The 27,551-nt window shown below is 44.1% G+C and overlaps 1 protein-coding gene across 1 annotated transcript in view; it reads right to left on the minus strand.

Moving 5' to 3' along the window:
• LOC132390105 (protein unc-79 homolog) overlaps positions 1–27,551 on the minus strand; it is a 625,175-nt gene that overhangs the window by 289,926 nt on the left and 307,698 nt on the right. Inside the window, exons 40-41 of the mRNA XM_059962702.1 lie at positions 22,258–22,368; positions 5,612–5,716 (exon numbers count right to left, since the gene is read on the minus strand). Of these exons, the coding sequence (XP_059818685.1) occupies positions 5,612–5,716; positions 22,258–22,368 (216 nt within the window). The remainder of the gene's footprint in view (positions 1–5,611; positions 5,717–22,257; positions 22,369–27,551) is intronic.

Raw genomic sequence — 27,551 nt, forward strand, 5'->3', positions numbered from 1 at the left:
GTTCTCTTAGAGGGAAGGTGAGATCTGTACAGAAGGGATTGTTTGCACCTGAACTGGAGGGGAACTAATATCCTAGCAGGAAGATTTGTTAATGCTGCATGGTGGGGTTTAAACTAGAGTTGCAGGGGATGGGAACTGGAGTGCCAGAACAGTTAGGGGAGAGGCTGTGGAGGCAGATGTTGGTAAGACCTCGGACAAAGTTAGGAATCAACAGATTGAACATGTTACGACTAGTGTCTTAAGTATATTTCAATGCAAGAAATATTGTAGGAAAGGCGGATAATAGTGTTGAAGATAAGTTAGCTGGTTTACAGAGGAAATGTATGGTGAAGGGAAGCTGTTGATAGGGTAAAATTGCAGTCAACGTAAAAGTTGCAACATAAGAGGCGGACAAAATCAAAAGGGGGGAATAAGGAGTGAAGGTGTTGTATCTGAATGGGTGCAGTGTATGGAATAAGGTAGATGAACTTGCAGCGCAGTTGCAGATTGGCAGGTATGATCTTGTAAGCATCACTGAATCATGGCTGCAAGATCATAGCTGGGAGCTTAATGCTCATGGATACACATCATAGTGAAAGGATAAGCATTAAGGCAGAAAGGGGTGGCATTTGCCTGTTGGTTAAAAATAAAATCAAATTATTAGAACGAGGTGACATAGGGTCAGAAATTGGTGGATCATTGTGCATAGAGCTATCGAAGTGCAAGGGTAAAAAGACCCCAATGGGAGTTGTATATAGACATGTAAACAATAGTAAGGATGTGAACTACAAATTACAATGGGATTCTAGCATGTAGTAGCTGATTGGCAGGAGGCAAAGGGTGGGAATAAAGGGAGCCCTTTCTGGCTAGATGCCTGTTACTAGTGGTGTTCCACAGGGGTTTCTGTTGGGACCGATTCTTTTTACATTACATGTCAATAATTTGGATGATGGAATTGATGGTGTTGTTGCAAAGTTTGCAGATGATATGAAGATAGGTGGAGAGGCAGGTAGTTTTGAGGAAGTAGGGAGGCTACAGAAGGACTTAGACAGATTAGGATAACAGGCAAAGAAGTGGCAGGATGGAATACAGTGTCCGGAAGTATATGTCATGCACTTGGTAGAAGAAATAAAAGCAGTCTGCTTTCTAAATGGAGAGAAAGTTCAAAAATCTGAGGTGCAAGGGGTCTTGGGAGTCCTTGTTCACAATTCCTAAAAGGTTAATTTCCATGTTGAGTCAGTGGTGAGGAAGGCAAATGCAGTATTAGCATTCATTTTGATAGGACTAGAATGTAAAAGCAAGGGTGTAATGTTGAGACTTTATAAATCAATGGCGAGGCCTCACTTAGAGTATTGTGAACAGTTTTGGGCTTCTTATCTGAGAAAGGATGTGCTGACATTGGAGAGGGGTCAGAGGAGGCTCATGAAAATGATTCTGGGATAGAAAGGCTTGTCAAAGGCGTGTTCAATGCCTCTGGGCCTCTATTCACTGGAATTCAGAAGAATGAGGGGTGACCTAATTGAAAACTATCGAATGGTGAAAGGCCTTGATAGAGTGGCTGTGGAGAGGATGCTTCCAATGGAGTGAGAGTCTAGGACCAGAGGACACTGCATCAAATTAGAAGGGCATCCTTTTAAAACGATGAGGAGGAATTTATTTAGCCAGAGGGTGGTGAATCTGTGGAATTCTTTGCCATGGGCAGCTATGGAGCCATCATTTTTGTAGATTTAAGGCAGAGGTCAGTGCATGAAGGGAAAAGGCAGGAGATGGGGCTGAGAGGAAAAATAGATTGGCCATGACGAACTGGCAGAGCAGACTCAAAAGGCCAAATGGCCTAATTCTGCTCCTTTATCTTAGGGTCTTATGGTCTAAAATTTTGCAAAACTCAACAACACACATACACAATGGTGCTGGAACTAGGGAACACACACAATGGTGCATGAACTCAGCAAAACACATAAAATATTGGAGGAATTCAGCAGGTCAGGCAGCATCTAGGGAAAGAATAAATAGTTGACATTTTGAGCCAAGAGCCACCATTTGGACTGGAAAGGAAGGGAGATGATGCCTGAATAATGAGGAGAGGAAAGAGAACAAGCTGGAAGGTGAGAGGAGTATCCAGGTGGGAGGTAAGAAATGGAAAAGGTAAAGGGCTGGAGAAAGAGGAATCTGATTGGCCAGGAGAACTGAATTGACATTACTCCTTACACCCTTCACATACATGAGGAGTAAAAATCTTCACATTACATCTCCGTCTAAATGTGCAATATGCAATCATAGTAATTTATAATAACTTATAATAAATAGAACAGTCAATGTAATATAGAGTATATTCAAATCAGCGTCAGTTCATCAGTCTGAAGGCCTGGTGAAATGGCAGCAGCTGGAATAGATTGTGGTTGGGGTGACTCGGGTCCCCAATGATCCTATGGACCCTTTTTACACACCTGTCTTTGTAAATGTCCTGAATCATGGGAAATTCACAACTACAAATGCACTGGGCTGTTCACACCACTCTCTACAGAGTCCTGCGATTAAGGGAGGTACAGTTCCCATACCAGGCAGCGATGCAGCCAGGATGCTCTCAATTGTGCCCCTGTAGAAAGTTCTTAGGATTTGGGGGCCCATACCAAACTTCCTCAACTGTCAGGTGAAAGAGATGCTGTTGTGCCTTTTTCACCACACAGCTGGTGTGTACAGACCACGTGAGGTCCTCGGTGATGTGGATGTTGAGGAACTTAAAGCTGTTTACCCTCTCAACCCCAGATCCATTGATGTCAGTATGGGTTAGCCCATCTCCATTCCTCCTGTAATCCACAGCCAACTCCTTTGTTTTTGCAACATTGAGGGAGTGGTTGTTTTCTTGTCACCACTGTGTCAGAGAGATGACTTCTTCCCTGTCGGCCATCTCGCTATTGTTTGAGATAAGGCCAATCTATGTAGTGTCGATGGCAAACTTAATGAGCAGACTGGAGCTGTGGGTGGCGACACAGTCATGAGTGTACACAGAGTAAAGTAAGGGATCATGGGAGAAGGGGTAAGGAGAAGGGGCAAGGAGAAGGGGCACCAGGATAGGCAAATAGGCAGATGAGAAGAAATAGTAAGAGGAGGGGCAGATGGGAAATGAATAACAGGGAAAGGGAGGACGGGAAAATTCTCTGCAACTTGGAGAAATCGATGTTTATGCCATCAAGTTGGAGACCACCGAGACAGAATATGAAGTGTTGCTCCTCCACCCTGAGAGTGATCTTATTCGAACAGAAAAAGGCTCTTTAGTGTCAAAGTGAAAACAGATCTCTATAAAATGATCTAAATTAACTACAAATATGAAATACATATTAATTGATTGCACCAAGTATTCACACCCTTTAATACGACACACCAGATCATCACTGGCTATAGCTAAATGGAGATCACCATGCAGTCAAGGTGCTTCAGCTGATTGTAGCAAAAATACACCTGTATCTGGAAGGTCCAACTGCTGGTGAGTCAGTATCCTGGCAAAAACTACACCATGAAGACAAAAAAAAAACACTCCAAGCTACTTCAGAAAAAGGTTATTGAAAAAGCACAAGTCAGGAGATGGATTCAAGAAGATCTCCAAGTCACCGAATATCTCTTGGAGTGCAGTTAAGTCAATCATCAAGAAATGGAAAAAAAATGGCACTACTGTAAATCAGCTTAGAGCAGGCAGTCCTCAAAAACCGAGTGATTGTACAAGAAGGGATCTAGTTAGGAAGGCCATCAAGAGACCTATGACATGTCTGGAGGAGTTACAAGCTTCAGTGGTTGAGATGGGTGAGACTGTGCATACAATTGTTGACTGGGTGCTTCACCAGTCGCAGCTTTATGGGAGGGTAGCAAAGAGAAAGACACTGTTGAAAAAACAACTTACAAAAGATTTCACTAGAGTTTGCCAGAAGGCATGTGGAGACTCTGAAGTCAACTGGAAGAAGGTTCTATGGTCTGATGAAAGCAAAATTGAGCTTTCTGGCCATCAGACTAAATGCTACATTTGCCATAAGCCATAACCTGGAGGAAGACCTGATGTGGATCGCAAAGGAACTGTGACATGGGGGAAGATGTGTTTTCCAGCAAGACAATGACCCCAAGCATAGAGCCAAAGCTACACAGGAATGGCTTAAAAAGAGCAAAGTAAATGTCCTGGAATTGCAAAGTCAGAGTCCAGACCTCAATGCAATTGAGATTTTGTGTCTGACTTGAAAAGGCCTGTTCACTCATGAACCCCATGCAATCTGATAGAGCTTGAGCAGCTTTGTAAAGAAGAATAGGGAAAAATTGCAGTGTCCAGATGTGCAAAGTAGATAGAGACCTATCCACACAGACTCAAGGCTACATCTACTAAATACTGCCAGAGGTGCTTCTACTAAAAACTGACTGGAAGGGGATGAATACTTATGCAATTATTTTGTGTTTTATATTTGTAATTAACTTAGATCACAGTGTAGAGATCTGTTTTCACTTGGACTTAAAAGAGTCTTTTTCCTATTGATCAGTGTCAAAACAAAAAGCCAAATTAAATCTACTGTTATTCAATGTTGTAAAACAATAAAACATGAAAACTTCCAAGGGAGGCGGGTGAATACTTCTTACAGGCACTGTATTAGGGATAGTGCTTTGTACACATACCCCCTCCCTCCAATAATTAGTTCCAATGTTGCTGAATTTCAGACTACCGTGTACTATTGCCACTGCTAAAAAATGGTGCACAACCAACTATAAACTACAGAATAATTTTATAAAGGCAGGAAAAGAGCAATTCCATCCATTGAGTCTGTGCTCATCAAAAAAGTTTTACTCCAGCCAAATCCCACTTTCCACCTGTAGATTCTACAAGGTTGCAAGTTATAGCTTGTCAATGACACATAAGCAGAATTAGGCCATTCGGCCCACTGAGTCTCTCTGTCATTTCACTGAGACTGACTTATTATCCCCCTCAACCACATTCTCCTGCCATTTCCCCATAACCTTTGATGCCCTGACTAATCAAGAACCCATCAATCTCCACTTTAAATACACCCAATGACTTGGCCTTCGCAGCTGTCTGTGGCAATGAATTCTGCAGATTTACCACCCTCTAGCTGAAGAATTTCCCCCTCATCTCTATTCGGAGACTGTGAGCTCTGATCCTAATAAGGGAAACATCCTCTCTGTGTACACTCTGCCTTGGCCTTTCGATATTATACACCTCTATAAGGTCACACTTCAGTCTCCTACAATCCAATGAATAAAGTCTTCGTCCACCCAACTTTCCCTGTAACTTAGGCCCTTGGGTCCTGGCAACATTCCCATAAATCTTGCAGGTAATTTGAACACAACCTTCCTGTTCTTGTTTTCCATGTCTTGCTTAATAAAAAAAAAGCATCTCCTTAATCTCCTATATTTAAGGATTCATAAACTTCCATGTTGTTGTGTCTATACACCACCCAATATCTTCGCTATTATTGTACATACATCGGTCCTATTGTAACTCACCAAATTTACTTTAAATGTAGCTTCTTTAGTTCCTGATGCAACAATTTGGAGACAACTTAACAGATGTTTTTTGAGTGGACTGTAATTCATATTTTGATAAGTAAAAGATATCCCAATTATTTGAACAAAGTTTTACCTGGACCAGCAGCAAAAGATTGGTGTCTGGTATTGGAGATTTTAATTTGAGTGCTTGTAATAATTCTAGTATAACACATCGTGAGAGATAAAATTTATCTCGTTCCTGCAAAATACAAACACAAAATACAAAAAAAACATAAGACGGAATTGAACCTATAGCCACTTCAAAAGCAGTCTAAGTACAAACTGCATCAAAACTCTGGCTGCTACTGATCACCACACTGATACAATTTGTTTCTTAAACATCCAAGGACGAAATTAGTGTAAATTCCCCTGGAAACGCAAGTTAAATTATATTCATCACAGCCATATTTATACTTGAAATTCAAGGTTCAAAATTATTTATGTGTACACCAAAACATACAGTGAAATATGTGAGTAATTTGTGTTAACAAACAACACAGCCAAGGATGTGTTGGGGGCAGCCCACAAGTGTGGCCACACATTCCAGTGCCACAATAGCATGCCCACAACGCTTGGCAGAACAACACAGGACACAACAAGCAACAACAACAAAACAAACCTCATTCCTCCCTCACACCCACACACACACAGTCCTTCAACCCCAGGACAGGCTTCCAGCCTCCAGTGGACTTGTGTCTGCAGATGGCTGTGGAGGCCAAATCATTGAACATACTTAATGCGGAGGTTGACGGGTTCTTGATCAGTCAGAGTATTAAAGGTTATGGGTAGAAGGCAGAGAATGGGGTTGAGAGGGATAATAATCAGTCATGTTGTAATGGTGGAGCACTCAATGTGCTGAATGGTCTTATCCTATTCCTACATCTTATGGTCTTACAGTTTTAATAATTTCCTGTCCAAAAAAACGTGCTTGTTAAATAAAGTTACTGAAAATGGAGATGCATTTACTAAATAGAAGAGCCTAATCAAAAGGTGAAGTGCCTTTAGAAACAGGGACGTCAGAATAGGCTGATATTTCCACAGGCAGTGATCATTACACTGATACATTTCTATGATTCTCTATTGTCAAGTATGAAATGGAGAGGGGTGTTCAAATGACAAAGTATAGAATAAAAGCTCAGAGACACACCTGCTTTCTGAATACACTTGTTTAATCGAGTAACTATTCAGTTTGGATTTGACCTCATTCAGAGCAATGGAAGAATCAGAATCAGGTTTATTATCACCAGCATGTGTTGTGAAATTGGTTAACTTAGCAGCAGCAGTTCAATGCAATACATAATATAGAAGAAAAAATAATAATAATAATTTAAAAATAAGTAAATCAAAACCAGTATACGTGTATTAAACAGATTAAAAATCTTGCTAAAACAGAAATAATATATATTTTAAAAAGTGAGGTAGTGTTCATAGGTTCAATGTCCATTTAGGAATCAGATGGCAGAGGGGAAGAAGCTGTTCCTGAATCACTGAGTGTGCGCCTTCAGGCTTCTGTACCTCCTACCTGATGTTAACGGTCAGAAAAGGGCATGCCCTTGGTGCTGGGGGTCCTTAATAATGGACACTGCCTTTCTGAGACACCACTCCCCAAGGTTGTCCTGGGCTAGTACCCAAGATGGAGCTGACTAGATTTACAATCCTCTGCAGCTTCTTTCGGTCCTGTGCAATAGCCTCTCCATACCAGACAGTGATGCAGCCTGTCAGAATGCTTTCCACGGTACATCTATAGAAGTACTTTGTAGGCTAGTACCCAAGTATTCCAGGTTGAAAGATTGTAGTACAACTGGAAGTAAACTTATCCCTTATTGGAGGCAGATGAAATTAGAGGATACAGCTTTACAGTAAGACATAAGAGATTAATATGGAAACTATAGAGGACCTTTTCACTCAAAGAGTGATGAATACCTGGAAAACACAACCCAAGAAAGTGGAATCGTAGCAGTTTGTTTACAACATTTCAGTGTGTCAGCGAGCAGTTGAATCACGAACCATAGAAGGTTACCAGGCAAGTGCTGGAAGATGAGACTAATATGAAGAGATGCTCATCAGCCTCGATGGAATGGGTTGGCAGATTCGTCTGCATACATGCTTTAGAAACTTATGACACTATAACTGGGCTCAGTGGATCATAAGTGGAAAGGGTCAGCAACTTTAAATTCCTTGGCATTATTATTCCAGATGATCTCTCTTGGGTCCAGCATGTAACTGCCATAAAAAAGAAGGCACGACAGTGCCTTTAATTTCTTATAAGTTCGCATGTAGTGTATATGGATTTCAGCAAGGCATTTGATAAGGTACCCCATGCAAGGCATATTGAGAAAGTAAGGAGGCATGGGACCCAAGGGGACATTGCTTTGTAGATCCAGAAGGCAAAGAGTGGTTGTAGACAGGTCATATTCTGCATGGAGATCGGTGACCAGTGGTGTGCCTCAGTGATCTGTTCTGGGACCTTTACTCTTTGTCATATTTATAAATGACCTTGATGAGGAAGTGGAGCGATGGGTTAGTAAGTTTGCTGATGACACAAAGGTAGGAGGTGTTGTGGATAGTGTGGAGGGCTGTCAGAGGTTACAGCGGGATTTTGATAGGATGCAAAAATGGGCTGAGAAGTGGCAGATGAAGTTCAACCCAGATTAAGTGTGAGGTGGTTTATTTTGGTAGGGCAACTATGATGACAGAACATAGTATTAATGGTAAGACTCTTGGCAGTGTGGAGGATCAGAGGGATCTTGCGGTGTAAGTCCATAGGACACCCAAGACTGCCACACGTTGACTCTGTGGTTAAGAAAACGTACAGTGCATTGGCCTTCATCAATTATGGGATTGAGTTTAGGAGCCGAGAGGTAATGTTGCAGCTATATAGGACCCTGGTCAGACCCCACTTGGAATATTGTGTTCAGTTCTGGTCGCCTCACTATAGGAAGGATGTGAAAACCATAGAAAGGGTGCACAGCAGATTTACAAGGATATTGACTGGATTGGAAAGCATGCCTTCTGACACTAGGTTGAGTGAACTTGGCCTTTTTTTCCTTGGAGTGACGGAGGATGAGAGCTGACCTGATAGAGGCGTATAATATGATGATGTCATGGTCCTGTCTGGTAATCCCCCATCTTGTTATTATCCCCTTGATTGGGCCTTAATCCCCTTGTCTGTTTCCCAATTGTTCCCAGTTTCATTAATTACATCACACCTGGTTTCCATCAGGGAATGCAGGATAAAACCCTAGAGTCACAGCAATGGGCTGCCAGTTCGTTGGCTGACTCTAGTGTGAGTAAACCTCATTTTCTGATTCCTTGGGACTGTCAGTTCTAGGCTCCGCATCATTTCCTGGATATTTTATGTAAACCTTGTCTCTGTGTAAAGACTCTCCCAGTTACCTGTTCCATGCTCGCAACAGTGCTAATGCCTCACGACTCTCTCTCTGCCATGTACTTGCAACAGAACAAACTGGCCAAGAATGAACACAGCAGACATGGACCCTGTGCAGCAGGTCCTCATCAGCCAGAAGTCCCTACCAGGCTTGCATGTTTATATTCTTGCTATTAAAGGAGTGCAGTGTAGGTTCACGAGGTTGATTCCCGGGGCAGTGGAACTGTCAAATGTTGAAAGATTGCTGCGACTGGCCTTGTATACAATTGAATTTAGAAGGATGAGAGGGGACATGATTGAAACATATAAGATTATTAAGGGATTATCAGGAAATGTGTTCCTGATGTTGAGGGAGTCCAGAACCAGATGCCACAGTTTAAGAATAAGGGGTAGGCCATTTAGAACAGACTTGAGGAAAAACTTATTCACCCAGAGAGTTGTGGATCTATGGAATGCTCTGCCTCAGAAGGCAGTGGAGGCCAATTCTCCGGATGCTTTCAATAAAGAGTTAGATAGAGCTCTTAAAGGTAGTGGAGTCAAGGGATATGGAGAGAAGGCAGGAACAGGGCATTGATTGTGTATGATCAGCCATGATCACAGTGAATGGCGGTGCTGGCTAGAAGGGCCGAATGGCCTGCTCCTGCATCTACTGTCTATTGTCTACATGATCAACTGCTTGAAGAAATCATGTAAAATCTTCGTACCCTGTCTGAGGATGTAAAGAAGGTCAGTGAGCAGGTTGACCGGGTATCCGCTCCCCTTACTCCGTCCCTTCCATGAACCCAGTCTGACCAAACCACACAGCCTGGGATGGCTACACTTCTTGTTTCGGCCACACAATCACCTCGAGAGCCGTACGTAGCCCAACTGAAACCCTACGCTGGGGACCTAGGGAAATGCTCTCTGGTTTTTGAGCAACAGCCATGTACGTACAGCTCAGACAGATCAAAAATTGCGTACATCATGGAACAATTACAAGGGGATGCCTTAGCATGGGCCACCGTGATCTGGGACAACCAGCCAGAGGTCTGCTGCTCCTCCTCTTCCTCCTTCGTCTCCGAAATGAAGAAGGTTTTTGAACATCCCATTCGCAGTAAGGATGCCGCTAGGGGCCTACTGACTCTCTGTCAAGACTCGTGAAGCGTAGCGAGATACTCTATAGCGTTCTGAACATTCACGGCCGACTCTGGATGGAATGATGAGGCACTACGGGAAGTGTTTCGATGGGGTCTCTCTGACAAGATAAAAGATTAATTAGTGGCAAGGAGTGACATGGACAGCCTAGACTCTTTGGTCTCTCTCGTCACCAGGCTAGATAATCGACTTTGAGAGCATCTGAGAGAAAGGACGAGTCAGCCCATTCCTCCGTTCACCCCACGGCCCATTTCACCATCTTTAACCAGCCTTAACCTCTCTCTCCCTTCTGTTCCTCACAGAGCTCCTGCTCCTACTGGTCTGGTGAGTCAGACGATACTCCCTTCAGTTCCCCAAACCCAGATGCAGATCCCAGCTACCATGACCTATCAACAACAGTCCCTGTCCCTATCCGCCTTGGTGGATTCCGGTGTCGAGGGAAATCTGCTGGACGAGGACATAGCCTCCAGGGCTGGAATACCTCATGAACCATTAAGTACCTCTCTGGAGGCCCGGGCATTGGACAGAAAACTTCTGGCTCGGGTCACCCACTGTATGTCACCGCTGACCTTGACAAGAGCAAGGATGTCCTTTTGCATTTGTACAGAGCCCTGGTGAGACCACACCTGGAATATTGTGTACAGTTTTGGTCTCCAGGCTTAAGGAAGGACATCCTGGCTGTAGAGGAAGTGCAGCGTAGATTCACGAGGTTAATTCCTGGGATGGCAGGGCTGTCTTATGCAGAGAGATTGGAGAGATTGGGCTTGTACACGCTGGAATTGAGGAGATTGAGAGGGGATCTGATTGAAACGTTTAAGATAATTAAAGGATTTGATAGGATTGAGGCAGGAAATATGTTCCAGATGTTGGGAGAGTCCAGTACCAGAGGGCATGGTTTGAGAATAAGGGGTAGGTCATTTAGGACAGAGTTAAGGAAAAACTTCTTCTCCCAGAGAGTTGTGGGGGTCTGGAATGCACTGCCTCGGAAGACAGTGGAGGCCAATTCTCTGGATGCTTTCAAGAAGGAGCTGGATAGTTATCTGATGGATAGGGGAATCAAGGGATATGGGGACAAGGCAGGGACTGGGTATTGATAGTGAATGATCAGCCATGATCTCAGAATGGCAGTGCAGACTCGAGGGGCCGAATGGTCTACTTCTGCACCTATTGTCTATTGTCTATTGACCTTGATTCTGTCCAGAAACCATCAAGAGGAGGTACGATTTAATCTCATCCATTCTCCTCAAGCCCCTATCATTCTAGGATACCCTCGGTTGAACCACCACAACTCCCACATTGACTGGTCTACTGGGAGGGTAGCCAGCTGGAGTTTGTTTTGCCACGCCACCTGTCTGCAGTCAGATCTATCCCCTAGGGAGGCTACTGCGACCTCACCTGCCTTGGAACCCCTCGACTTACCCAGAGTTCCCGCAGGTATTCAGCAAACAACAGATTCTTTCCTTGCCTCCACACCGGCCGTATGACTGTGCCGTCACCCTTCTCCCTGGGGCCCCATTACCCACCAGTCGTATATATAACTTGTCCCGACCTTAGAGAGAGAGGCCATGGAGAAATACTTTAGTGAGTCTCTCGCAGTGGGCATTATTCAACCCTCATCCTCCCCGGTGGGCGCCAGTTTCTTCTTTGTAGAGAAAAAGGATGGGTCACTTCTCCCCTGTATTGATTAGCGAGGCATCAACAACATAACTGTTAAAAATAAGTACCCACTGCTCCTCATTAACCCAGCATTTGAACCACTTCAGGGAGCTACCATCTTCTTGAAGTTGGACCTTCATGGCGCCTACCATCTAGTCAGGATAAGGGAGGGAGACGAGCGGAAGACGGCATTTAATACACCATTAGGCCACTTTGAATACTTGGTCATGCCGTTTGGCCTCACCAGTGCCCCCACCGTTTTTCAAGCCCTAATCAATGATGTGCTGAGGGACTTTATTAACTGCTTTGTGTTCGTTTACCTAGATGACATCTTGATATTCTCAACAGCCTCCAGAAATACATTCAGCATGTCCGTCAAGTCCTACAGAGGCTATGGGAGAACAAGTTACTTGTGAAGGCAGAGAAGTGTGAGTTCCACGTCCCTTCGGTCAGATTCCTGGGCTACATCATCGAGAGCGGGCAAGTGAGGGCAGACCCCGAGAAGATCCAGGCGATGGAAGAATGATCCAGACCCACGACCTGCAAGCAACTTCAGTGGTTTTTGTGGATTGCAAACTTTTATCATTGATTTATCAGGGATTACAGTCGGGTGGCAGCGCCCCTTACCCGACTTACCTCACCTACAACGCCTTTTTTTTGGGACTCACTGGCCTGAAGAGGCGTTTCACAACTGCTGCCATCCTGGTCCAACCGGACCCCTCCCGCCAGTTCACTGTAGAGGTTGACGCCTCCGACTCTGGGGTGGGAGCTGTTCTGTCCCAGCAATCAAGTCCGGATGAGAAGCTTCATCCCTGTGCCTTCTTTTCTCGCTGTCTGTCCCCCACCGAATGGAATTACGACGTGAGGAACCAGAAGCTACTGGCAGTTGAGCTAGCATTGGAGGAATGGAGGCGCTGGCTGCGGGGGCGGAGCAACCGTTTATTGTTTGGACTGATCATAAGAACCTTGGATATATCCAGTCTGCCAAACGTTTGAACTCCTGTCAAGCCCGTTGGGCATTATTCTATTGCCGGTTCAGGTTTTCTCTTACCTACTGGCTGGGGTCCAAGAACAGGAAACCTGACACGCTTTCCCGCCAATACAATTCCATGGAGGACACTTCCAGCCCAGAGACCATCCTCCCACCATCCTGTGTAGTGGCAGCCCTCACTTGGGATATTGAGTCCATAGTAAGAGGCCCAATGGGATGACCCTGACCCCGGCTGTGGTCCCACCGATGGCTTTTTTGTGCCCGATTCCATCAGGTCCCAGGTTCTCAAGTGGGGGCATACATCTCAGTTCGCCTGCCACCCTGGGAGTGATTGAACACTGTCTCTCCTGAAAAGACACCTTTGGTGGCCTTCCATGGATGCAGACACCCGTTCCTATGTCTCTGCATGTTCCGTCTGCACCCATAGAAAAGCCTCCCACTGGCCACCTGCTGGATTACTTCATCCCTACCTGTCCCTGGTCATCCTTGGACACACATCGCCCTAGATTTCATTACCAGTCTACCCCCTTCACATGCAAACACCACCGTACTCACTGTGGTAGACCAGTTCTCTAAGATGGTGCACTTTGTAGCCCTCCCTAAACTCCCTTTGGCACAAGAGACTGCAGACCATCTCATTTGCCACGTCATCCGCCTCCATGGAATTCCTGCGGATATCGTGTCTGATTGGGGTCCCCAATTCGTCTCACAGGTATGGAAGTCCTTCTGCCAAGCCCTGGGTGCCTCCATTAGCCTGTCATCCGGCTTCCATCCTCAGACGAACAGGTAAACGGAATGGGTCAACCAGGATTTGGAGGCGGCGCTACGTTGTGTAACAGCAAACAACCCGTCTTCCTGGAGTGACCGCCTCGCGTGGTTAGTAGTGACACCGGATGATATCCCTTTGAGTGCTCCCTTGGGTAACAACGCCCACAGTTTCCTGCACAAGAAGAGGAGATAGTGGTACCATCTGTTCAGGCCCATATCGATCGGTGCCGCAAGGTTTGGGACCACACACGCACAGCCCTGCTCGAATCAGCCGATCGTAACGGGAAGATTGCCAATTTCCATCGGACTCTGGCACCCGAATATCACCTTGGGCAGAATGTGTGGCTCTCGTTCAAGGACATTCCTCTCAAAAACGAGCCTAAGAAACTTGCCCGTCGCTTCCTGGGACCTTTCGAAGTCGGAAGTATCATCAAAACCACAGCAGTCCAACTTAAGCTATCTAAGGCTATACACATCCACCCTACTTTTCACATTTTCCAATTAAAACCAGTTTCCATCAGTCCTTTGTGTCTTCTGACCAAAAGCCCTCCACCCGCCCAAATCATCACCAACCATCCAGCATGCACCGTCCGGCGACTACTGGATGTGCACCGTTGGGGCATGGGCCTCCAATACCTGGTCAACTGGGAAGAATACGGCCCAGAGGAGCATTCCTGGGTTCCCTGCTCCTTCATCCTGGACCCTTCCCTCATCCAGGACTTCCATCCGGACAAGCCTGGAGGTTCACCTGGGGATTCCCATTGAGGGGAGGGTACTGTCACTAACCCATCTGGCAATCCCCCATCTTGCTATTATCTCCTTGATTGGGCCTTAATCCCCTTGTCTGATTCTGGATTGTTCCCAGCTCCATTAATTACAGCACTCTGCTTTCCATCAGGAAAGCATCTAGCAGGATAAAAACCCTAGAGACACAGCAATGGGCTGCCAGATCGTTGGTCAATGCTAGTGTGAGTAAAGCTCGTTTCCTGATTCCTTTGGACTGTCAGTTCTAAGCTCCACATCATTTCTTGGATATTCTATGTAAACCTTGTCTCTGTGTAAAGACTCTCCCAGTTACCTGTTCCTGCTCGTGACAGAGCTAATGCCTCACGACTCTCTCTCTGCGCCTGTGTCCTGCACTTGGGTTCATCCCCAGCCACATCCTTGCAGCAGATGAGAGGCATTGATCGTGTGGATAGTCAGAGGCTTTTTCCTAGGTTGAAATGGCCAGCACAAGAGGGCACAGTTTTAAGGTGCTTGGAAGTAGGTACAGAAGAGATGTCAGGGGTAAGTTGTTTTTTTTTACTCATTGTGGTGAGTGTGTGGAATGGGCTGCCAGCGCCAGTGGTGGAGGCAGAAACGATAGGGTCTTTTAAGAGACTTTTGGATAGGTGCATGGAGCTTAGAAAAATAGAGGGCTGTGGGTAAGCTAGGTAATTTCTCAGGTAAGGACACCTTACCTGTTGTTCGGCACAACTTTGTGAGCCAAAGGGCCTGTATTGTGTTGCAGGTTTTCTATATTCTATGTAATCTAAAACTTCAACAAAGTTCTCTAGATATGTTGTAGAGTGTTCGCTGACTAGCTGCATCACAGCCTGGTATGGAAACACCAATGCTCATGAACAGAAAATCCTACAAAAAGTAGTGGATGCAGCCCAGTCCATCACGAAAAAGCCCTCCCTTCCATTGAGCACAGCTACACCGAACGCTGTCACAGGAAAGCTGAATCCTTCATCAAGGATCCCCACCATCTAGTCCATGCTCTCTTCTTGCTGCTGCTGTCAGGAAGGAGGTACAGGAGCTTCAGGACAGATATAACGAGGTTAAAGAACAGTTAATATCCCTCAGCCATCAGGCTGCTAAACCATAGGGGATAAATTCACTCAGCCCAACACTGAATTGATTGCTCAGCCTAGTGACTCAAGGATTCCAGAACTCATGTTCTCAATATTACTTATTCTTGTTATCATTTTGAGTTTTTTCATATTTGCACAGATTTTTGCCTTTTGCACATTGGTTGTTTGTCCATCTTCGTTTTCTGCATTTTCTCATTGATCCTACTGTGAATTTTTTGCATTTACTGTGAATACACACAAGAAAATGAAGTGATTATTATTATTGGTATTATCTAGTGATATACATGTACTTTGATAATAAATTTACTTTAGGCTTTGAGCTCAAGATGACAGAAAGGGAAGAAATGAAAGATGGGTGGTACATTGTGTTTTGAAGCAACGGTAAAATACAAAATGGATTGAATGCTGGACTGTCAACCTACTCCCTCTCTAGCCTGCTACTCACAGCACTTTATTATAGCAAGCATGTGCCATACACTTTCTGTGCCCATAACTTCAATTTTGGGTTCCAGTATTTGCAGTTTTGCTAAACATTGTTAGTTTTTTGTCTAAATTCTCCTTTTCCAACCATACAATTCTGCAAATCTTGAGTGCAGAAATCAATTAACAACCCACAGACAAGGAAGAGAGATTGAATAAATTGTGTTAATTACAAGCTGCTGGCCAATCTGTGCTGCTCTGCCATTAGCTTTGTGTTGACTGCATCACATCCTTTGTGTTGCAGTGATTTTTCAGGAAATTGGTACATTTGCACATTAACCTTCCATTAAACTCACCACAGAAAGTCAAGTGATTAATCACATAATTACACTTTCAACAACATTACAATAATTACTGTTCACCATTCATCCTCTTGTGCTCAATACATGAACAGTCAGTGCAAATGATTTTGAAGAGGCAAATTCTGATTCTGTTTTTTTTCTGTCTGCTCTATCATTAACTTTAATTCAATATTCTTCTCATTCCCTCATCTGTTTATTTCTCAATTTTAAGGAAGTTAGAGGAATCAAAGCTTTCAAAAACCAACGGAAGGCAACTTAAAAAAAAATACCATAAGGAGAGAAAAGACAAAATATGAAGGGAAGCTACCCAATAATATACAAAAGGATACCAAAAGACTTTTCAGATCTATAATGAGTAAAAGAGAGATGAGAGTGGATATCAAACCACTGGAAAATGACACTGGAGAGGTAGTAATGGTGTACAAAGAAATACCAAAGGAACTTAATAAGTATTTTGTGTAGCTGAAGAGATTCTGGAGGCATTAGTAATGATCTTTCAATAATGTTTAGATACTGGAATGGTTCTAGAGGACTGGAAAATTGCAAATGTTACTCCACTCTTTAAAACAGTAGAGAGGCAGAAGAAAACAAGTTATAGGCCAGTTAGCCTGACCTCAGTAGCTGGGAAGAGGTTGGAGTCCATATTAAGGATGAGGTTTCAAGGTACTTGGAGGCACATGATAAAATAGGCCAAAGTCAACATGGTTTCTTCAAGGGGAAATATTGCCTGTTGGAATTCTTTGAGGAAATAACAGCCAAGTCAAACCAAGGACAGTCACTGGATGTTGTTTACTTGGATTTTCAGAAAGTCTTTAACAAGGTGCTGCATGAGGCTGCTTAACAAGATAAGAGCCCATGGTATTACAGTAAATATACTAAAGCACCTCTCCTTCCTTAGGAGTTAGCAAGGATTTGGCACGACATCTCAAACTTCTAAAGACGTGTGATGGAGAGTCTATTGACTGGCTGTATCTCAGCCTGGTATGCAAACACCAATGCCCTTAAATGGAAAACCCTACAAAAAGTAATGGATATGTCCCATTGCATTGAAGGTGCTGCCCGCGCCACCACTGAGCACACTTACACAGCATGTTGTTGCAGGACAGCAGCATTCATCATCACAGACTCTCACCATCAAGGTCATACTCTCTTTTCGCAGCTGCAGTCTGGAAGGTGATCCACGAGCCTCAGGACTCACACCACCAGTATCAGGAACAGTTATCACCCCTCAACCATCAGGCTCTTGAACCAAAAGGGGATACCTAGCAGAGATATTTAAATGTCTATGGCACAAGCCAAGATATTTAAATCATCCTTAGTGACAGGTGAGGTATCAGAGGATTGGAAGGTAGCCAATGCTGTTCCACTGTTCAAGAAAGGCTCTATAAATAAACCAGGACAGTGACCCTGATATCAGTAATGGGAAAGTTAGTGGAAGATATTTTGAGGAACTGGATATATAAGTATTTGGATAGATATGGACTGATTAAATATAGTGAGCATGGTTTTGTGAGCGCTAGTTTATGTCTAATCAATCTTACAGAGTGTTTCCATGGTGAAGTTACCAGGAAAGTGGATCCAGATGAGGCAGTGGATGTTGTCCACATAGACTAGTGAAGTATTTGACAAGGCCCTGCATGGGAGATTGGTCAAGGAGTCGCTCAGCGTGCAAAATGAGGTAGTAAATTAAATTAGACATTGGCTTTGTGGGAGAAGTAAAAGAGCGGCAGTAGGTCAAACTAAGGAAAATCTGCAGTTGCTGGAAATCCAAACAACACACAAACTCAACTGGTCAGGCAGCGTCTATGGAAAAATGTGAGAAGTCGATGTTTTGGGATGAGACCTTTCATCAGGACTGGAAAAAAGAATGAGCAGTTAGAGTAAGAGGGAAGTGGGGAGGGCAGGGAAGCTCTTTAGAGATAAAGAGCTGGAGAAGGGGAAATCTGATAGGAGAGGGTAGATGACCATGGAAGAAAGGGAAGGGGATGGAGCACCAGAGGGAGGTGATGAGCAATTAAGGAAGAACTGTAGGGGCCCTGAATGGTAGTGAGGGAGGAGGTGTAGGGGCAAGTATAGCACTTGTTCCACTTGCAAGGAGGGAGATCAGTGGAGAGGGATAAATGGAGAAGGGAGTCACATAGGGAGTGATTCTTGAGGAAAGCGGAAAGTGGGGGGAGTGCAACATGTGCTTGGTGGTGGGATCCCATTGGAGGTGGTGAAAGTTATGGTAGTAGATTGCTGCCTCTCTGACTGGAGGCCTGTGCTTCAGGTTTTGGTGCTGGGTGGGTCTGATGGTTTCCACATCCTTCCTGTAGTGAGGCAACCAGAACTGAGCACAGTACTCCAAGTGGGGTCTGACCAGGGTCCTATAAAGCTGCAACTTACCTTTCAGCTCCTAAATTCAATTCCACGATTGATGAAGGCCAATGCCTTCTTAACCACAGAGTCAACCTGCTTAGCAGCTTTGAGTGTCCTATGGACTTAGACCCCAAGATCCCTCTGATCCTCCACACTGCCAAGAGTCTTACCATTAATGCTATATTCTGCCATCATACTTGACCTACAATCTGGTGGATATATTGTTTGATTAAGCATTCTTGTTCATTTCAATAATTCATTATGGGTAAACACAAAGTAAGACTCATATTTTGGACTCCCCCGTCTTCCTTTGAACTAGTTTAATGTTTTGAAGCTACAAAAAACATAACAGCCACATCTAGAGTATTGCATACAGTTCTGGTCATCCCATTATAGGAAAGATGTCAGATTTTGCAGAAGCTGCAGAAATGTTTACCAGGATGCTGCCTGGATTACAAGGTTTATGATACAACAAGAGGTTGGACAAACCTGGGTTGTTTTCTCTGAAGCAGGGGAGGCTGAGGAGAGATCTGATGGAGGTTTATAAGATTATGAGAGGCACAGATAGAGTCGACAGACAACATCTTTTTCCCAAGGTTGAAATATCTAATGCCCTAATACCAGAGGGCATGTGCGGAAGGAAATCTCAAAGGAGGTGTGAGGGTCAAGTCTTTTTTTCCACAGAGAGTGGTGTATGCCTGGAATGCACTGTCTGGAGTGCTGGTAGAGGCAGATACATTAGGGACTCTTAAGAGACGTTTTGATAGGCACATGAATGTGAAGAAAATGGAAGGAAATGGATATTGTGAAGGCAAAGGGATTAGTTTAGCTAGCCACTTGATTGCTAATTTAATTGGTTCATTGAGGGCCAAAGGACCTATTCCTGTGCTGTACTATCCTGTGTTCTATGTTCTGGGCCATGAGATGGTCCACTTCAGAAAAACTGGAAAAATAATTGCAAGTCTCCTGATCCAAGATGGCGGCGCAACACAGCTTGCAACAGCCACTCCGGAACTGATTATCTGTCATTTGTGAAGTGGGGTGCCATGCGCAATCATAACCGATTGAAAACGGATGTGGAAGCACGTTAAAACATTGGGAAATTCCAGGAAGACTTTCTTCGTTGCTGCTGCTGCTGTGAGGTCCGGGATTCTGCTGGGAAGAACAGGCCCCCAATCCTTGGTCGCGTTACCGATGGCCGTTGGCGGGGCCGTCTTAATACGCTCGGCAGAGAATGGTGCTCGGAGAAGCTGTGCCGGAGGGGATGGTCGTCGGCTCGGAGGTTCAACGGACTCGGACTGACTCAGGTTGCTTTCCGTTTGTGCTGTGTCTGCGAGGCTGAGTCAGCGGCACTGTGGAAGTCCATAGTAGGGGTACTCCCTTCTGCTGCCAGCGTGAGATGGCGAGTCTGTCGGGACCCTGGGGACTTGTGGAAACTGTGGTGATTTCTTTTGAACTTATAGTCCTTTAACATCTTGGACTATTTTTACTGTGCCCATAGTCTCATTTTTAATCAAGTATGCTATTGTTTGCACTGTTGTAACTATACATTGTAATTATGGGGTTTTGTACAGGTCTTGTAGCTTTAGTTTTTGGTCTTGTTTTTATCTGGTGAATTTGGAGCTCCTTTCCTGGGAACGCGCGAGATGGTAACGTGATATTAATACACACCAGCCATTCTGGACTCTGGATTGGGGATTGCCAAACGTTATGTGGATTTTCTGATGTAGTCTGTTTTGTCATATGCTTTTGTGATATCATTCCGGGGGAACGTTGTCTCATGTTTTAACTGCATTGCATTTGTGGTTTCTAAATGACAATAAACTGAATCTGAATCTGAAGTTGGTGGAAATTATCTTGAAATGAGTTGTTTAAAGTTGCAAAATGCTCTTTCAAGAGCCAAGAAACAATTCCGAGAGAGATGGGTGGTGACGTCGGATGCTCATCAGCTTTGGCAGGGTTTGCAGACCATTACTTTCTACAAACAAAATCCCGACATCATGAATAGAAGTGATGCTTCACTACCAGATGTGCTCAAAGCCTTTAATGCTCACTTCCAAAGGGAGAATAAAACTACAACTATGACAATCCCTGCCGTAACTGGTGACCCTGTAACCTCTGCCTTGGAGGCAAATGTCAGGCTTTCTTTCAGGAGGGTGAACCCTCACAAGGTGGCAGGCCTCGATGGAGTACCTGGTAAGGCTCTTAAAACTTGTGCCAACTAATTGACGAAGGTATTCAAAGACAATTACAATCTCTCATTGTTACAATCGGAAGTTCCCACCTGTTTCAAAGGGACAACAATTATACCAGTGTCAAAGAAGAGCAGTGTCAGCTGCCTCAACGATTATCATCTAGTAGCACTCATAATTATGGTGATGAAATGCTTCAAGGGGTTGGTCATGGCTAGAATCAACTCCTGTCTCAGTAAGAACCTGGACCCATTGCAATCTGCCTATCACTACAATAGGTCTATGGCAGACACAATCTCAATGGCTCCATACGGCCTTGGATCATCTGGACAATACAAACACCTATGTCAGGACTCTGTTAATTGACTGTAGCTCGGCATTTAACATCATCATCCCTACAGTTCTGATCGAAAAGCTATAGAACCTGGGCCTCTCTATCTCCCTCTGCAACTGGATCTTTGACTTCCTAACCGGAAAACCACTGTCTGTGCGGATTGGAAATAACATCTCAACCTCGCTGACAATCAACACTGGTGCACCACAGGGATGTGTCTTAGCCCACTGCTCTACTCTCTCTACACCCATGTCTGTGTGGCTAGTCATAGCTCAAATACCTATATCTATAATATCTATAAATTTGCTGATGATTCAAATATTGTAGGCAGGATTTCACATAGAGACAAGAGGGCATACAAGAGCAAGATATACCAACTAGTTGAGTGGTGTCGCAGCAACAACCTTGCACGCAACTTCATTAAGATCAAAGAGCTGATTGTAGACTTCAGAAAAGGTAAGATGACGGAACACAAACCAATCCTCACAGAGGGATCAGAAGTGGAGAGAGCAATCAATTTCATGTCCCTGGGCATCAATATCTCTGAGCATATATCTTGGTTGCAAAATATTGATACTGCTATAAAGAAGGCAAGATAGCAGCTGTATTTCATTAGGAGTTTGAGGAGATTTGATTTGTAGTACGGAAAGCATTCTGAAAGGCTGCATCACTGTCTGGTATGGGTGTGGGGGGGGGGGGGGGTTACTGCACAGGATCAGTAAGCTGCAGAAAGTTGTAAAATTAGTCACCTCCATTTTGGGTACTAGCCTTCACAGTATCCAAGACATCTCAAAGGAGTGGTGTCTCAGAAAGGCAGTGTCCATCATTAAGGACCCTATTACCCAGAACATGCCATTTTCTCACTGTTACCATCAAGTAGGAGGTACAGAAGCCAGAGAGCACACACTCAGTGATACAGGAACAGCTTCCTCCCCTCTGCCATCTGATTTCTAAATGGGCATTGAAGCCGTGATCACTACCTCAATACTATTTTTTAAATTTCTGTTCTTCCACTACTTATTTTAACGATTTAATATACATATATAGAATTACTACAATTCACTTTTTCTATAATTATCAAGTATTGCATTGTACAGCTGCTGCAAAGTTAACAAATTTCATGACATATGCTGATGATATTAAACCTGATCCTGATTATAACAGCCATACATCTGAAACATGCCAATGCATTCACAATGAAGTGACATTATTTATAAGGTGGCCTTAAAAAGATTTCAATTTATTCAACACTAAAATCCTAAAGCAAAGTGAAGATTTTACCTTATTGAATGCTCGATAACACAATCCACACAGCTCAACAAGGTATGCAAGGGTGAAGACTCCATTCTGAATCACAAAGCTCAGTAATTTAGAAAATGGCTCCAAAAGGCTCTAAAGCAAGATAATGGAAGAAACAAGGAGTAAGACACATTTAATTAAAAGGGAAATACAAGCGATAAATCAACAAAAACACATTACAAAATTACCATTCAGTTTAAATTTGATTTACGTGAGACAGGTTCAGAATACAACAAATCTGCAAAATTCTTGATCAGCTTTATTACACTTATTCAAAGGTGATAGATTAACAAAGTAAACATCCAAACAGTATTGAAATGTACCTTTTTTTAATCTTCAGTCTCATGCAGCTTTCATAGATGCTCCAAATGCATGGTTATTCACAGAGTTCAAATTCAAGTTTATTATAATCTGATGGTGTGTGTGTATATATATATATATATATATACATACACACAACCAAATGAAACAATGTTCCTTCAGATCACAGTGCACCAACAAAATACATGAAACAAAATATTACCGCAAATTGTTCAATGATATAAAATTCAAAATGCATGTAGTGTACAGCACAGGTAAACTGTAAACAGCAATGGCAATCCTCCCGTTGCCGAAGGGAACCTCACAGAGAGTCAGTGTAGATTCAAAGAGAACGGAGGCACATCAGACACGATCTTTGTCCCGTGCCAGATACAGGGGGAGTGTCGTGAACATAGGTCTGCATGTTCTGTTCATTAACCTGACCAAGGCCTTTGCTACAGTCAGCCACACTGGAAGATTCTGTCAAAGCTCACCATCCTTCAGCAGCTCCATGAAGGTCAAAACGGTCAGGTTAAACACAACAGCAACCTGTCTGACCCATTCCCTATCAGTACATAGAAACACAAAAAATCTACAGCACAATACAGGCCCTTCAGCCCACAAAGCTGTGTCGAACATGTCCCTACCTTAGAAATTACTAGGCTTACCCATAGCCCTCTATCTTTCTAAACTCCATGTACCTATCTAAAAGTCTCTTAAAAGACCCTATCGTATCCACCTCCACCACCGTTGCCCGCAGCCCATTCCACGCACTCACCTCTCTGAGTATAAAACTTACCCCTGACATTTCCTCTGTACCTACTCCCCAGCACCTTAAACCTGTGTCCTCTTGCGGCAACCATTTCAGCCCTGGGAAAAAGCCTCTGACTATCCACACAATCAATGCCTCTCATCATCTTATACACCTCTATCAGGTCACCTCTCATCCTCTGTCTCTCCAAGGAGAAAAGGCCAAGTTCACTCAACCTATTCTCATAAGACATGCTCCCCAATCCAGGCAACATCCTTGTAATTCTCCTCTGCACCCTCTCGATAGTTTCCACATCCTTCCAGTAGTGAGTTGACCAGAACTGGGCACAGTACTACAAGTGGGATCTGACCAGGGTCCAGTACCAGTGTGAAACAGGGCTGTGTTTTTACATCAACGCTCTTTGCTATTTTTTTCAGCATGATGCTACAGGAAGCAAAAGAGACACCTCAGAGAGCATCTACATTCAGTTCCACACTGACAGAAATATCTGCAAGCTCCACCGCCTTCTTGCCCGAACAAAAACCATGCAAGAGCCCATTCTCGAGCTACTATATGCAGACAACTGTGCTCTTCTCATGCATACACAGGATGTGCTACAGGCTGCAGTTATTCAGTTTGCCAGGGCTTTTGGTCAACAATCTGAAGAAAACGATGATCCTCCATCAGAAGTCCCTTCGTGGCATTTATAACCCTCCTCACCTTCTCACCACAGTTGAGCAGTTCACCCACCTGGGCAGCATCTTCTCCAATGGTGCTATGGTAGTAAAGGACATTGACAATTGACTTGCCAGAGCCAGCAGTGCCTTCAGGAGCCTCCAGAAGCATGTGTGGAAGAATCACCAGTTACATCTGTCCACAAAAATCCAGGAGTACAGGGCTGACGTCGTCACAACACTGCTGATGGCCTCCGAAGCCTGGGTCTTGTACCGCAAGCAAATCCAGTGGCTGAAGCACTTCCATCAGCGCAGCCTCCGCTCCATCATGGGTATCAGCTGGCAGGATCGTGTCTCCAACAACGAGGTCCTGGCGAAGGCTCAACCTCCAAACACTGAAGCCACTTTGCTGTTCAGGCAGCTCCACTGGCCAGGCCACGTGTCTTGCATAGACAAATCCAAGTGAACGAAAGCAGTACTCTACAGGAAACTCTCTCAGGGCAAGAGAGATTGTGGTGCCCCGTGCAAAAGGTACAAAGACCAACTTAAGACCATAAGACACAGAAGCAGTATTAAGCCATTCAGCCCATCGAGTCTGTTCTGCCATTCCATCATGACTGATCCTGGATCCCACTCAACCCCATACACTTGCATTCTCACCATATCCTTTGATGTCCTGACCAATCTGGAAATGATCAACTTCTGCCTTAAATATACTCATGGACTTAGCCCCACTACAGTCTGTGGCAGAGCATTCCACAGATTCACTACTCTCTGGCTAAAATAATTCCTCCTTACTTGTGTTCTAAAGGCTCGCCCCTCAATTTTGAGGTTGTACCCTCTAGTTCTGGTTTCCCCACCAAAGGAAACATCCTCTCCACATCCACCCTATCAACATTTGAAGCAGCAGCTCTGTCAGGAAAATATCAAGGTTAAAGAGTGGCAGCTTGTGACAGAGACGACTGGAGACACTGATTCACGGAGCAGCCAGGAAGGATCCTACTACCCAAGCGGCCGCACCCCTGCTGTTCCCATGTCCCTACTGCAGATCCAGAATTGCCCTCTACAGTCACTCCCGAGAACTATTCTTCACTCCTGATCAAACTGTTAAAATAAACAGCTCTCTGTCCTAGTAACAAGACCTCGGTGGTGGCAGGGTGTTCATTCGTCTCACAGCCTGAGGAAAGAAGCTGTTACCCAGTCTGGCAGTCCTAGTCCTAAAAGTTCCTATATCCCTTCTTCATGGTAGTGAGTCAACGAGACTGTGGGGTAGATGGTAGAGATCTTCAACAATGCTTCAGGCCCTTTGTCTGTAATGCTCCTGGTAAATATCACAAACAGTGGGCAGATCCTCTGGTGATCCTGCCTGTGGTAATAAATTCCACAAATTCACCACCCTCTGGCTAAAGAAATTTCTCCACATCTCTGTTTTAAATGGACGCCCCCCTCTATCTTGAGGCTACGCTCTATTGTCCTAGGCTCCCCACCACGGAGATTATTTCTAGTCTGTTTTGTGAGCTGGTCAGTGGTTTTCAACAGTTTCCTATTCATGACCCACTTGTGATTTTCATTTTCCTCTGTGATACTCACCCTCCTTAGTCTCTGTTAGTTACTAAAGTTTAGTTTGTTCATCTGTACTTATTATTCTAATATACAGTCAATATTTATGTCTTAACAGGTTATAGGTATTATGTTAAACATGTTACAGTTTTATATGAAAAATATAATGATTTCAAGGCCCTGAATAGGATATATATATATTCTTCCAGCCAGCAATGAAAAACTGATACGTTGGGTATATAGTGAAATCCTTGCAACTGACACAAACTAGTGAGTTTTTGAATATCTGGTTGCAACCATATCTGGTTCGACATAATTGAAGATCACCTCTTTGCACAACACCAAGACGGTTCTAATGCCAGAATAAGGCCATCCTCAGGGTGAAGGAGCAACACCTTAAATTCCATTTGAGTAACCTTCAACCTGATAACATGAATATTAATTTCTCCTTCCAGTAAAAAAATTCTTCCCTCCCCCTCTGCACTCTGGCCTCTCACCTGCCTATCCCATCACCCTTCCCTTTCTCACATGGCCCACAATCCTCTCCTATCTGATTCATTCTTGTCCAGCCCTTTACCTTTCCCACTCTCCTGGCTTCACCTATCACCTTCCATCTTGTCCTCCTTCCCTTCCATCTCATTTTTATTCTGGCATCTTCAAAATTCAAAGTAAATTTATTATCAAAGTACATAAATGTCACTATATACAACCCTGAGATGCATTTTCTTGTGGGCACACTCAATAAATCTAATAACCATAATAGAATCAATGAAAGATCACATAACTTGGGCATAGAGCCTGTGTGCAAACAACAACAAACTGTGCAAGTACAAAAATAATCATCATCATCATAAGCAATAAATGGCAAGAACAAGAGATAAAGAGACCTTGAAAGTGAGTCCATAGGTTGTGAGAACAGTTCAGTGATGGGGTGAGTGAAATTGAGTGGTTAACCCCTTTGGTTAAAGAGCCGGATGGTTGAGGGGTAACAGCAGTTCCTGAAGCTGGTGGTGTGAGTCTTGAGGCTCCTGTACCACTTTCCTGCTGGCAGCAATGAAAAGAGAGCATGACCTGGGAGGTGGGGGTCTCTGGATGATAGGTGCAGCTTTCCTGCGAGAATACTCTGTGTAGATGTGCTCAGTGATAGGGAGGGTACTGGGCTACATCCATTACTTCTTGTAGGATTCAAGAGCATTGGTGTTTTCATACCAGCTGTGATGCAGACAGTCAGTATATACTCTCCACTACACATCAGCAGAAGTTTGTCAAAGTTAGATGTCATGCAGAATCTCCACAAACTTCTAAGGAAGTAGGGGCACTGCTATGCTTTCTTTGTAATGGCACTTATATGTTGGGCCCAGACAGGTCCTCGGAAACGATAATAATGAGGAATTTAAAGTTGCTGAACCTCTCCATCTCTGATCCTCCGATGAGGAATAATTCATGGACCAGTTCCTCCTTCTGAGGTCCATAATCAGCTCCTTGGTCTTGCTGACAATGCCCTTTACTGTGCCTATAGTCTTGTTTATTAATTATTGTACTGTCTTGTGCACTTCATGCAGTCCCATGTGGGCCTGAAGTCTAATGTAGTTCTGTATTGTTTCACATAGTCTAGTGTAGTTTAGTGTTGTTTCATGTAGCACCATGGTCCTGGAGGAACGTTGTTTCATTTTTACTGTGTACTGTACCAGCAGTTATGGTTGAAATGACAATAAAAAGCTACTTGACTTGACTTGTCTAAGACATTGATGTTACAGCACCACTCAGTCAGATTTTCAATCTCCCTTCTATATGCTGATTTGTCACCACCTTTGATTTGGCCTCCAACGGTGAAGGCTTCAGCAAACTTGAATATGGCATTGGAGCTCTGCTTAGCCTCTCAGTCATAACTGTAAGCTGAGTAGAGCTGGGGTCTAAGCACACAGCCTTCTGGTGCACCTGTGCTGATGGAGATTGTGGAGGAGATGTTGTTGCCAATCCAAACTGACTAG

The sequence above is a fragment of the Hypanus sabinus genome, chromosome 2 (genome assembly GCF_030144855.1).
Source record: "Hypanus sabinus isolate sHypSab1 chromosome 2, sHypSab1.hap1, whole genome shotgun sequence".
Classification (NCBI taxonomy): Eukaryota; Metazoa; Chordata; class Chondrichthyes; order Myliobatiformes; family Dasyatidae; genus Hypanus; species Hypanus sabinus.